We start from the raw sequence: 12,491 nt of genomic DNA on the forward strand, positions 1-12,491 counted from the left end.
TCCTCTATCTACGTATCCATTCCTTCTATCATCTCTTCAATGCCTGAGGTTCTCTATTCCATCTGTTGGAGTCTGTTATTAAGGTCTGCCTCTGAGAGACTATTTGAGTTCCTACATTTTACTCATCCACATCTCTCTGTTTAGGATTTCTTTATTCATTTCCTTCCACAGTTATTGTTTTCACACATTTCTTTACTTTCTCTTTAAAGGCCTCTCCCATATGTGCAAATGCTGTTTTACAGTCTATTTTATTCTTGTTCTTCAATCATGTTGACATATTCAGGGCCTTCTGTCATAGTGTTGATGGGCTCTAATAGAGATTTGAATGTCATGGCTGTTACTGGTTGTGTTTCTATGCTGGTCTGTAGTTATCTGGGGTTGGGAAGATTGTAATTCTAGGTGCTGAATCTGGTTTTGTGTGTAGAAAGTATTAGATCCCAACCATGGATTTCTGCCCATCCTTTGCTCAGTTAGTTTCTGGATAAAAGATTCACACTAGCTTTATATCTATGATAATCCTTAATTAGCACAAGAACTGGGCAGATAGCTATCCTCTATACTATTATGCATATTTTTCCAATAATTCTGTTGTATAATTTGCCATGGTTTTGTCTGGGATGCTTTTCACTCCAATTAGCCCACTCACATGGCCATTATTTAAAGATTCTTACCTCATGGTGGCTTCTCCTCTATTCATGTTCTTCTTTCTACCCCGTCTGTCATGGTCTCCCACTCCCAATTGGAACCACCAGGGAACACCTATCTTAATTCTGCACAGCTTTTGACTATAGGCATTTTAATTTACAATTCAGAAATAACTTGGAGGTAAGGTCACATAAGAGTATGCATTGGTGTTTTCTTTCTTTCGTTTGTTGTTGTTATTGTTGCTGCTGCTCCTGTTTTTATTTTGTCTTTTTTTTTTTTTCAGAGCTGAGAACCATATCCAGGGCCTTATGCTTGTTAGGCAAGTGCTCTACCACTGAGCTAAATCCCCAACTCCGTTGCTGCTGTTTTTAATTTGTCTTTGTTGGTTTGGTTGGTTGGTTGGTTTTTGAGACAGTGTTTTTCTACTGTACTAGCATTTTCAAAAGCCAGTTGCTTGATTAAGATATCTGGGGTCAGAGAAAGGCCTGAGTGTTAGTATTCTGCTAGCAGCCTTCTGATGGAGAACTCACAACTCCTACAGCACCACACCTGCTTAGAGGGTGACACGTCCCCACCTTAAAGATATTGAACTAAACATCTGAACCTATAAGCCAGCCCCAATTAAATGTTGTCCTTTATAAAACTTACTTTGGTCATGCTATATGTTCTCAGCAGTAAAACCCTAACTTCATGGTCCTGTGAAGGATAATTTCCCCAATGTAGGGGACTGCCAGGGTGTTGAGGGCACATAATTTAGGGCAAACATAGTCATGAGCCTATTGAGTAGCGCTGACCTTAAGTATTAAATTATCATTTTCAGTTCTGTAATAGCTGCCAACTGTAGGCTGGATACAACGGGGGCTAGAATGCCATATACATCTAGTATAGGGCAAAGGGAAGGAGCATCATCCAGTCCCACCAGTCTCTAAGGCTAATTTAGTTAAGGTCTAATTTAGAGTTCTATTTATCCTTTCTACCTGCCCTTAACTGTGGGGATGATATGCATAATGAAGCTTCCAATTTGTCCCCAAGATCTTAGTTAGTCACTGACATTTCTGAAATATGAAGGCAGGCCCATTATCTGGTCCTATTACTTTGGGTGCTTCAAATCTGGGAAAATCTCTTCTAGTATCTCTATCCGTCTATCCAGGAGGAAATGTCCACAAAAACCAGCAGGTATTTTGAGCCATGTCTTTCTTCCTTAATCTCTATAAAATCAATTTTCCCAGTAGAGGCCTCCAGGCTCTTACCTCTCAGTCAGGAGTTTGGATATTTGGGGTGACTGGGAGTGTTGCTCAGCTGATAAGCTTTAAAGTTTGTCATTCGTTTTACTCCCAAGTGAGTGACCCTGTGGATCTTTCTGAGAAGAGTTCTTGTTAAAGAGATGGATAATATTAGCTTACATTCAGTCAATCATCACCATCCCATTTAATTTCTTTTTCTCCATATCAGTTGATCTAGGTGGTTCAGATAGAACAGTATCCAATCTAGAGATGCTGTTTTCTTTAAGACTATGTCCTTAGCGGCCTTGTTAGCCCATGTGTTATCTCTAGCCATTGGTTTCTTTTTCCATGATGAGGGCTTGTGTTAATGTTATTAGCTTGGCCCTTTGAATTGAAGTGTCTGGAGGAACAGACTGAGTCCAGACTAACTCCATTTCCAGTGTCACCACTGCCCCTGCTCTCCTCTGACCCTCATGGGTAAAGCTGCTTTTGTTAATAAACCAGATCTGTTCTGTCTCTGGCAGAGGAGAATCACTTTGATGGAGTGGACAGTCCAAGTCAGGGTCGGGCAGCAGAAATGCACGGTTCGGGGAAACAGGTGGCTGGAAAATATGTAAGCCATGGTAAATTGAGAAAGTCTGAAAATGAAGCCTGTAGGCATTACTTAACAACAATCAGAATTTTGTGTGTGTGTGTGTGTGTGTGTGTGTGTGTGTGTGTGTGTGTGTGTGTGATGAGTCGCAAAGTTAACTTATCTGTATCTTTATCCAACAGTGCTGTGGCAACAATAATAAGCAGGCAATCCTGCTGTCACTGAGTCCAGTTTCTATGATAAATAAGCCATTGGCCATTTCTATGGTAGTCTTTTCTCCTGGATCCAGGGCTTTGTTGGCTAGAGGGGCTCTAATTCATTCTTCTTGTCTAATCTGCACTCTTCTATAATCTTTGCAACTTTTATTAGCTTGTATCTGTAACTTTTATCTAATATTTGGCACTAACTAATTGAAGAACGCCCTGTACTAGAGTTCTCTGTTTTCTCTTATTTAATATCATATCTAAACACTGGCCAATTATTGTTTAAACCTGCTTGCAGAGCCTGGTGGCAAATCTGGAGGAGATCCCTAACCCTTACACCCATTAAATAACCAATCTGGGTGGGTTCCCTGTGGGCCCAAGGGCCAGTTTCTTGGCCTATGTCTGTGGTGAAGAGAACCTGTAAGAACTTTGCGGGGGAGTTGGTGTCATGTCCTGAATACAGTTTACTCTACATTATGCCATCCGGTGGCTGGTCCCTCAGGGGAAGAGATGCCTCAACATGAGCCTACCAGAGGCATCCCCTTTCTTTATATAAAATAAATCTTTTTCATCTTAAAAACTCAGAGACCACATTTACTCGGACAGGGAGCATGCATTTCTCTTGGCAAGAAGGATATTCATTTACTGAACAAAAGATGTGAGCAGGAGTCAATTGCAAACTCTGTTAATGGATACATATGACCACTTGGGGCCTCTCCTGTCATGGACCCTGGATGCCAGACTGCACTGTGTCTGCCCTAGGCAGAAGGAGAGGGGAAGAGGGGATAAATCGGTGTGAAAGGTAAAACCTGGAGCTGGTCCTGAGGGAAAAAGAAACTCAACAAATGACTGCTGAGAATTGAACTCAGGACATCTGGAAGAGCAGTCAGTGTTCTTAACCACCGAGCCATCTCTCCAGCCCCAAAGCTAACACTGTCATCAAGGATGGAGCTAACTGCTAGGCTGGACTCAGATTTTGTTCCCGTTGACAAAGAAGTGTTAGCAGGGAGGAGGAGGGAAAACTTCTGAAACACTATATCCTCTACTGCTGACACCTTGGGGGGGGGTCCTGTGGCCATTTAACATCAAAAGCAGGCCACTCTAAGTTACATTAAGTGGTCATTAGTCCTAACAACCTGTCCCATGTCAAAAAATTTCATCAGTCCAAGTCCAAGAACACAGAAAACAAAAGAACAACTAACACAAAGTGCCTTCCTTGGCAGCTGAAGTACACAGACCAGCCTGTCCATGCCACGGACAGGATAACTCAGGCCTTCTGCTCCAGCCACTGGCCAGATCAAAGTCCTGTTACTGAGGCTGTCCGAGCCCTCCTTAAGCTTGCACATATGAATCTAACCAAAAGCAGAACACAGAGAAGCTAGATAGAGGAGACATAGACAACTGTGGTACATCGCTCAAGCTGTCACTTCCCCGATTCACCACTCTCCTGTGGGTCTCCTCCAAGAGGTGAGTTTACTGGCCAATACACAAAATATGAGGTGCAAATTGAACCACTACCTGAACCTCCTGAAATGTCACTCACAGAGGAGGAAATCTATGTAAAGGCAAGAGGTTAGTCATTCCAAAATATCGGGGTCATCCCATTTCAAAGAGAGAAGTCCCTGAGCAGAGTCTAGAAGGGAGTTATATACTTGCAATTAAGGTAGAATTCAAACAATTGGGGCAGAATTTGGACAAAGGTAACTATATAGGGTACAATCAGGGGGGAGAGGCAACCTCCAAATAGACTGGCAGTCAGTGGGCTGTTCTGGGACTTTCTGAGGGAGTCGGATGGGGAGTCACAGGAGGCTTTTTCAACAGTCTGGTTTGCAGCTGTTGCAGGAACTACACTAGCTCTACTCCTCCTGGAAGGGAGGGGTCCTTCTGTGCTCAGAGGTTGGTGGTGGAATTTTCCCGCTGGCCTCAGATTTGTTCCAACTCGGGCTCTTTCATGGGGACTTTGGATTTGGAAAGCTGTGGGAATGCTTTAAATAGGGCTTAATGGGCTATCCTAGAACAAATATGGAAGACTTTGTTACTGAAAGTGGTTTAAATTGTGTGACTCTGTCCCAAGCCTTCTGTGAAGAATTTCAATATTTGCTTAGAGACTCTTTGGGGAGATTTTATGGTAAAGAATGTGGCTACCTTTTGCACTTGTCTGAAGAATCTGCGTGAGACCTAGATTAAGAGAATCAGATAAATTGGATTGAAAAAGGAAGTCTCAGAAACACCACTATGTGGCCCCCATCGTCTCATATGTTTGAAGAAGCCTCTGGAAGCCTCAGAGTGGAATGTGCAGGTTTGTATATGCTTGGCCCAGGGAGTGGTACTATTATACGGTACGGCTCTTTGGAGTAGGTATTTCCTTGTTGGGTCAGGTGTTTCGCTGTGGGTCTGGGCTTTAAGACCCTCATCCTAGCTGCCTGAAACTGAGTATTCTGCTAGCAAACACCAGATGAAGATGTAGAACTCTCAGCTCCTCCAGCACCATATCTGCTTAGATGCTGCCAGGCTCCCACCTTGATGATAAAGAACTGAAGATCTGAACCTTTAAGTAGCTCCAATTAAATGCTGCCCTTTATAACATTTGTCTTAGTCATGGTATCTGTTCAGAGCAGTGAAACCCTAACTAAAAACTTCACATAGATGCCTGGAAGTCTAGATAATTAGCATGCAGACCCCATAAATGTGTCCCTACATATCTGAAGAAACACTTTGTTCAGGTATGATCCATTGCAACTAGTAAGGAACACGATGAAGGACAAACGTCCACGGTAGGGGCTGGAGAGATGGCTCATCATTTGAGAATTTGTTTCTCAAAAGACATGCAGGGCACCTAACAATCCTCTGTCACTTAAGTTCCAGGTGAAACACAGTGACCTCTTCTGGCCTTTGGGGAACAGCATGCACAGACCTACAGAAGGCAAAACACTCATAAATATAAAATAAATCAACGACAACAACAAACAAAAACAAAAGCACCCAAAGGAGGGAAAACCAAAGGAGAAAACTCATAGGGCACCTTTGCCTGGATATTTTGTCCAGCTTTTAAAGAAATCTAGTAACTGAATTGTAAACTATGTGGTCGGCTTGAGTTGAAATCCCAAATGTAACACAGTACATTGTCAAGAACAAAAGTCATCATCCTAAACAAGAAGAACAAGAAAACAACCAACCATAAAAACCCTATCCCCTGAAAGCTCTTGCAATTTATTATCTCCTCTGTGCAGTTACAATTGATATCATGTTTGAAGGAAACCAAAAGCAAGCAATTCTGTTTCATGACTGCTTCTATACTCCCTATAATATTGTTTTATTTCCTGTGAGGTACTATAGAACACCTGATGAATATTCCATTAATATGTTCAACACTCTCATCCACAAAAGAGTATATTTTAGGGGTCACTAAATATTTGATAAGGATACAGCATTGATTTTTTTTCATCATGAAGTTGGTATTCAGAGTTGGAATCTACACTGAAAGTCCAATTGTCTTTGTATCTCAGTCTGACTGGGAAGTAATTATGATGCCCAATCCCTGTGAGAATGCAGAGATCCATCTCTGCCTGAGAGCTGTGGGATTTCAGATGGTTACATCACACTTCAATAAAGAAGGTTCTTAAGAGTGACGAGTTCGAGATCACTGTTTGATTCACAAGGATACATTCGATTTACTCAAAAGTAACAGGACACAAGGATTCAATATCTGCAGTGTAGATGGTCTTGCTGGCCTCCTCACAGAACCTCTTTCCCTCCTCACAGGATGCTTGCAGTTCAGTCTGCTCCACCAGCAGTTTTCTGTTCTCATTCATCAAAATCCTTACATTCTTCTTCAATTCATTGCATTCATTCAGGAGGTGGAAGTTTCTGATGCTGAATCAAAAACAAATAATGGTAAATCCCAGGCAGTTTCTGTTTGCCTGCCACTCCTGCAAGTACAATCATCCCTTCAAGGGCCCCATCCCCAGGCATCTCCAGACTAGAGCCACAGTTTACATGTTAGCACGAATTAGAGGCAGGTCAAATCCCTAGTCCGCACTCCACGGGAATCAAAGTACATCAGAAAATCCTGACACTAGAGTGTATATATACATCAAAGCAGAGGAAATGGTGCATATGGGTGCTTATGTGTTCATGGTATTCTAAAGCCATTGGCAGGTGGAGGGCCAATCCCCTCTGAGGGCTGATAGAAGACCCAGCAGCTATACAATCTTCCCATGTGTTTCTCATGGATCCCAGATCTTTTTTCAAAGTCATAGCTGGACAGAAGTATTCCCCACCTAGTGCTGGGGTCTCCTTTCTGTCAGTGACTCACCGGTAGGAATTGTTCTCTTGTGTGAGCTCCTTGTACTTCTCCATGGCATCACTTATCCAGTTGGTCATCTTATGCATATCCATCGTTCTCATCTCATGTTGGGATTTAAGCATTGGCAATTCAATGTTTAGCCTGTGTTAGAACATGGCCCAAGGAACAAATAACTGTCTGAACTCATTATTTCAGAATTAGATGAAGTGTAAATAAAAAATAGCCAATAAAAATTCAAATTCAAGGAATGGGGGCTAGGGAAGAAAGTGGAAAACTCAAAGACCACAGCAAAAACACAACAGGGAGACTCAAACCATCACTCTCCCATAGAAAATATTTCTCTGCAAATCAGCACACATTTGTTTTGAAATAAGTAATCCTTAAAAGGCTGGTGAGATATGGTCCTATAAAGACCCTCTGTATAGGAGGGGGAAAGTCTGAGAGCTGCATGTTTGGGAATAACAAGTGCCAAGAATTTATTCCCACAGACCTTTTCTAGGTCACAGTAAACCATCCTTGGATAATTAAAAAAAGAAAATAAAGTTCAAAGCAGGAAAATAAATAAATAAATAAATAAATAAGTGAAATCAGACTGTTTTCTGGACTACCTAAGCCCAGTATATAACACAAACTTGCTCCTTCCTATTGGTTCTGGTTAAATTCATTATCCTGGGCATTGGACGACAGAGCTAGGGGACCAAATGGAGGGAGCAGACCTTCAAGATCTGGCCAGGTCAGCATGAAGGAATTGAACAGTTGTGTACGAAGTATAAGATGTTTCCTCCAGTCTGTGCCATAGCCTTGGGTCCAACAGAAAGATGTGATGACATTTCTCTTGTTTTGAAAGCAGAGATTCTCAATCCTTGTTACATGACTCCCAGAGGCCATAACTACTTTTTACAGGGAAGAGGATTCATAACACCTCCTCCCCTCAGGAGAGCCCTATATGACAGCAAGGTAAACAGAAGGAGCAAAGTGCTCTGTTGATCAATGATGGCCTCCATGGACTCATCACTATCATGACCTGCAAACTGTTCATCAAACAAATCCTCAGACCCAATCAAAGGTCCCAGACTCCCTGATCCTGAGCAAAACACACACAAATACTTTCGCATCAATACGTACATGCCAACCCATATACAAACATAATTAGAATGCCAACTTTATCGTGGAGGTGCCATAGAATCAGTGTATAACGACCTAAATCAGAGTAAGAGTGAGGACATTCAGGCATTTCATTCCCACACTTAGATGCAGCAAGTGTGACCAGGTCCATCCAGCTGTTGAAAAAGACCAATCCAACTCCAAGGAGCTCAGGGTCAAGTACAAGAGAGGTTGACCCTAAACACACAGCACCTAGCTTCTCTCACAGGCCAGCACCTGCCAAGGCTCCTTAAAGTCCAGGATGAGAGGTGAAACACTTTCTTGATGTCTCTTGGCTTAGCAGAAAGAGCACAAGACAGTCAGTAGGTTACAGGGCATAATGACTACCTGTAGTTCAAACCATCATTGACATAAAGGTCCAGGATTTGAGAAAGTTCATCCCGCTCAGATTTACACTTCTGGATTTCAAGTTTTAGTTCCTCCAATTTCTTTATACGCTTTTCATGGTTACTGATGAAATTTTCTGATGATGCCTTCCTAATAAACCCTGTAGATAGATAAACACAAGTGAATGTACATATTGGATAGCCCGTGGGTAGAAAAGACCATTCTGAGTCTCAAAAGGGAGGTTGAGGAAGCGGAAAGGCTGGAGATTTGTTGAATCCCTGAAAGAGAAGAAACGCTATCCTTAATGTGGACTCTTAAGCTATTTCCCTCTTCCCAACCTCCATTGCCATACATAAGCCTCACTCACTATTACATGATCCCTCATCGTGAAAGATAGAATCTACCTCAGACATAAAGATTTGGGACATTGTCAGCAGATATCAGACGTGGAGCAGGTAAATCCTGGAGTTCACAGCACCATCAAACCCTAATCGTGTGTTCAAGCTTAAAGTGTCTGAGACCTCAATTCATGACTAGGGGATGCATCCTTCCTTGTTCTTGTCATCACAGACTTAGTAACCTACAGTAATCTAGAGGATGAAGTGCTTCAACTCCCAACCATGAATGGGCACATTTTATCCTCATAGGGCTTCCTCCTGGCATTCCTTGGCAGTAGAAATTAAAAAGCTCATAGAAAAGAAACTGCAGGCCTGCCAATTCCTGGCTCTCTGTCAAATTAATCATCAGGACTCTTGACTCTTGGTCTGCCATTGACAAATTCCAAGGCTCCTGCTTGTAAGGCCGCCTCCTGAAAGGCTCAGCTCAAACCTACCTCCTGGAGGAAGTTCCCCGACTCTACCCAGTACTCACTGTGCCTTCCCCAGAATGATTTCATTCTTCCGTACTTACAATACAGAAGGCCAGCTTTCTTCTGCCTCGGTCTGGTCTCTCCTTGGTCTCCCCCCTCCTTCTGAACGAGCTTGAGCAGCTGGTGAAACATGCCTATTTGTGAACCCAAAAGGCACTGATGGAACCCCAAAGGCAGTTGGTGTCACCACAACACTGGTGACATCACAGAAGATTCTAGTGCTCTCTTAGATACAAGAGATTGTCCAAGGAAGAGATTACTGATGACGTCACTCGGAAGTTCTATGGCTCCCTGCTACCCAGCTCTCCCAAAAGCAACCAATGTCTATGGGGCCCTTTTCTGCAGCCTCTCCTGTGACCCAGGGAATATCCTTTGGCAACTTCTCCTCTAGAGTTAGATATTTCTCTCTGCTTCATCGGATGTCATCAATGCTTTTGATGGGGAGAGTTGGTTACAACCCTGAATTGGATAAGAGATTTTTGTTAGCACCCAAATCCCTAGGGACCATAAATGAGGGAGATTTCTCTTAATAATAAATCTACACCTGAGACAATGCACATACATACAGTCCAATTCCCAAAGTGTCCCTGTTTCCTAGAGGCCAATATATTTCTCTTATACTTTTAATTTTATAAAACCTGAATAATATTTGCTTACTGGGCATTCCTTGATAGCCAGGACTATTTCCACATAAACGTCTATGTACTTCACAAAGTCAATGGTTTATAATCCTACTTTTTGCAATAAAAACTTCCTTTTCTTGGGAATATAGGGGGATTAACTACAGGGCAAATATAAAATCATAAATTTCTGTCCCTTCTTTTACATATTAAGTTGGACATCATCCCTTTCTCAAATATAGCCAGACAATTAAATTGGTCATCAGTGAGCAAAGGTCAACCTGGACTGTGTGTTCCTACATTGTAGCCCGACAGCCATCACTTCTCCAATATTTGTCTTCCTTCATTTCCAAGTCCAGGCACGAGGATATCGGGGGTTGCCCCTTGATACTTTACTCCTAGCAAACATAAGAATCAGCAGGATGGGGAGGGAGTCGAATGGCCTGTGGTCAGGTTAAACCTCAATTTTAGTGGGTCCCTAAGTTCAGGGGAAAGTCCATTTGGCATTGTCATCTGTGGCTTCTGTGTTCTTATCCTAGGTGCGCTCAATCTGTGCTATGACGCCTCCTAACCTCACAGATGTAAGAGTGAAAATCACGTTTGTCTTTTCTGGGAAGGGCTCTGCCTCTGACTCCCACCTGGAGTTGGACAACATCGCTATGCAAAACTCAAAAAGGAGGGGTGGAGATGGTGGACGCCTCAAAAGTTTAGGGTCATTTCTTCCAAATAAGGCACACATTTTTCCAATGTAATTTTTCCTTTGTTCTTTCACTCATGGTGGCTGGCTTCTTTCCTGGCCTGAAGTATACTGGAGTCCAATCTTTTAGACGACTGAAGCATCTGTTTGTGAGATGACAGGCCCACCAATGGGCCTGCTGCATACAGGCTCCTATCACCAAGGCAGTTGTTGTTACAGGATCATGGCATGGCGGCAGCAGCACACGATCTCTCAGTCTTCTCTGCTGCAATTGCTAAAATAATAATAGGGTTGTTTGTATTTTTAAATATTTTATTGGAAATACCTACAATGCTGGTCAGAGTTGATACATGCCTTTAATCCCAGCACCCATAAGGGTTTTTTTCTCTTTTTTTTTTCTCTTCTTTTTTTGCAATTGTTGTTAGAATTCCCATTGTTTTCTTTGGTAATTCCCTCTATTTGCTCTGTACCTAGAATGTTACCCACACTCTTCATGGCCCTATTCTTCATGTTAAAGATTTTACTCTCACCATCCACACCACACATGATCACATTATTTACTTTCAAATAAGAAAAAAAGGCATGAAGAAGAGAGTTAACTCATATGGCCTCAGGTAATCAACACAACAGGACTTTCAACTAGGCTGCTCTACGTTCCAGCTCACTGGATGCAGGCCTGAGGCCATGGGGTATCTTGGAAAGGAAGAAGCACACACTACCTCACAGCTCTCTCTGCTGGCGACTGCTAGAATTGTGACAGGACCTGTGTTTGTTGGCACACGCCTTAATCCCAGCATTCAAAATTTATTTTAATCGTTGATGTTGTTTTTCTGTTTGTTTTTTGTTTTTAATCCCCCCAGCTAATTGCTCTATACCTAGAATATTAAGCTCACGCTCTGGAGGGACCTATTCATGTTAGGCGATGCTTTTATTCTTACTAACCACTCCACAGATGATCCCATTATTTCCTTTCAAATAAGAAGACAGTCATAGAGAAGTGAGTTAACCAGTATGCTCTCACAGAAGAAACACATCACGAGTATGGAATGGCACCCCAATCTTTTGCATTTGTTATGCCTTTTAAATTTTTTTATTCTTTATTTGTTTTTAGTTACATTCAAATGTTAAAGCCTTTCTCTGTTTCACACCCATATCCCCCTACCTCATCCCCCTCAACCTGTTTCTCTGAGGGTGTTTTTCTACCCACCCAACCCTTCCTGCCACCCTGCCCTGACATTCTCCTACACTGGGGCATAGAGCCTTCGCAGGAACAAGGGCTTCTTCTCTCATTGAAGCCCAACAAGCCACTCCTTTTCTACACATGCTGCTGGAGCCCTGGGTCTGTCCATGTGTACCATTTGAATGGTGGTTTAGTCTCTTGGAGCTGTAGTTGGTTGGTATTATTGTTGTTATGGGATTGCAAACCCTTTCAGCTCCTTCAATCCTTTCTCTGCCTCCTCCATTGTTCTCAGTTCAAAGGTTGACTTCAAACATCCGCCTCTGTATTTGTCATGCTCTGGCAGTGTCTTTCAGAAGACAGCTATATCAGGCTCCTGTCAGCTCGCACTTCTTGGCATCACCAATATTGTCTGAGGTTGGTGGATGTATATAGACTGGATCCCCAGTTAGGGCAGTCCCTGGGTAGCCTTTCCTCAGTCTCTGCTCCAGACTTCATCTCCACACTTCCTCATGTGAATATTTTTGTTTCCCCTTCTGAGAAGGACTGAAGCTTCCACACTTTGGTCATCCTTCTTGAGCTTCATGTGGTCTGTGGATTGCATCTTGGGTAGATTTGTGCTAATGTCCACTTATCAGTGAGTGCATACGATGTGTGTTTTCTTGTGAT

The 12,491-nt window shown here is 42.6% G+C and overlaps 2 protein-coding genes across 2 annotated transcripts in view; both read right to left on the minus strand.

Moving 5' to 3' along the window:
- Positions 1–12,491, minus strand: part of LOC148000733 (disks large homolog 5-like) — a 90,941-nt gene that overhangs the window by 38,164 nt on the left and 40,286 nt on the right. The gene's annotated exons all lie outside the window — the stretch shown is intronic.
- Positions 6,310–9,543, minus strand: LOC148000734 (disks large homolog 5-like). The gene is made up of 4 exons (XM_087587002.1): positions 9,370–9,543; positions 8,461–8,620; positions 6,979–7,110; positions 6,310–6,536 (listed from the first exon to the last, which is right to left on the minus strand). Exons 1-4 carry the CDS (start codon positions 9,458–9,460, stop codon positions 6,335–6,337), a joined length of 585 nt encoding a protein of 194 aa, XP_087443128.1. The 5' UTR covers positions 9,461–9,543; the 3' UTR covers positions 6,310–6,334.

This window comes from Rattus norvegicus, chromosome 15 (assembly GCF_021556685.1).
Source record: "Rattus norvegicus strain SHRSP/BbbUtx chromosome 15, alternate assembly SHRSP_T2T, whole genome shotgun sequence".
Taxonomy (NCBI): Eukaryota; Metazoa; Chordata; class Mammalia; order Rodentia; family Muridae; genus Rattus; species Rattus norvegicus.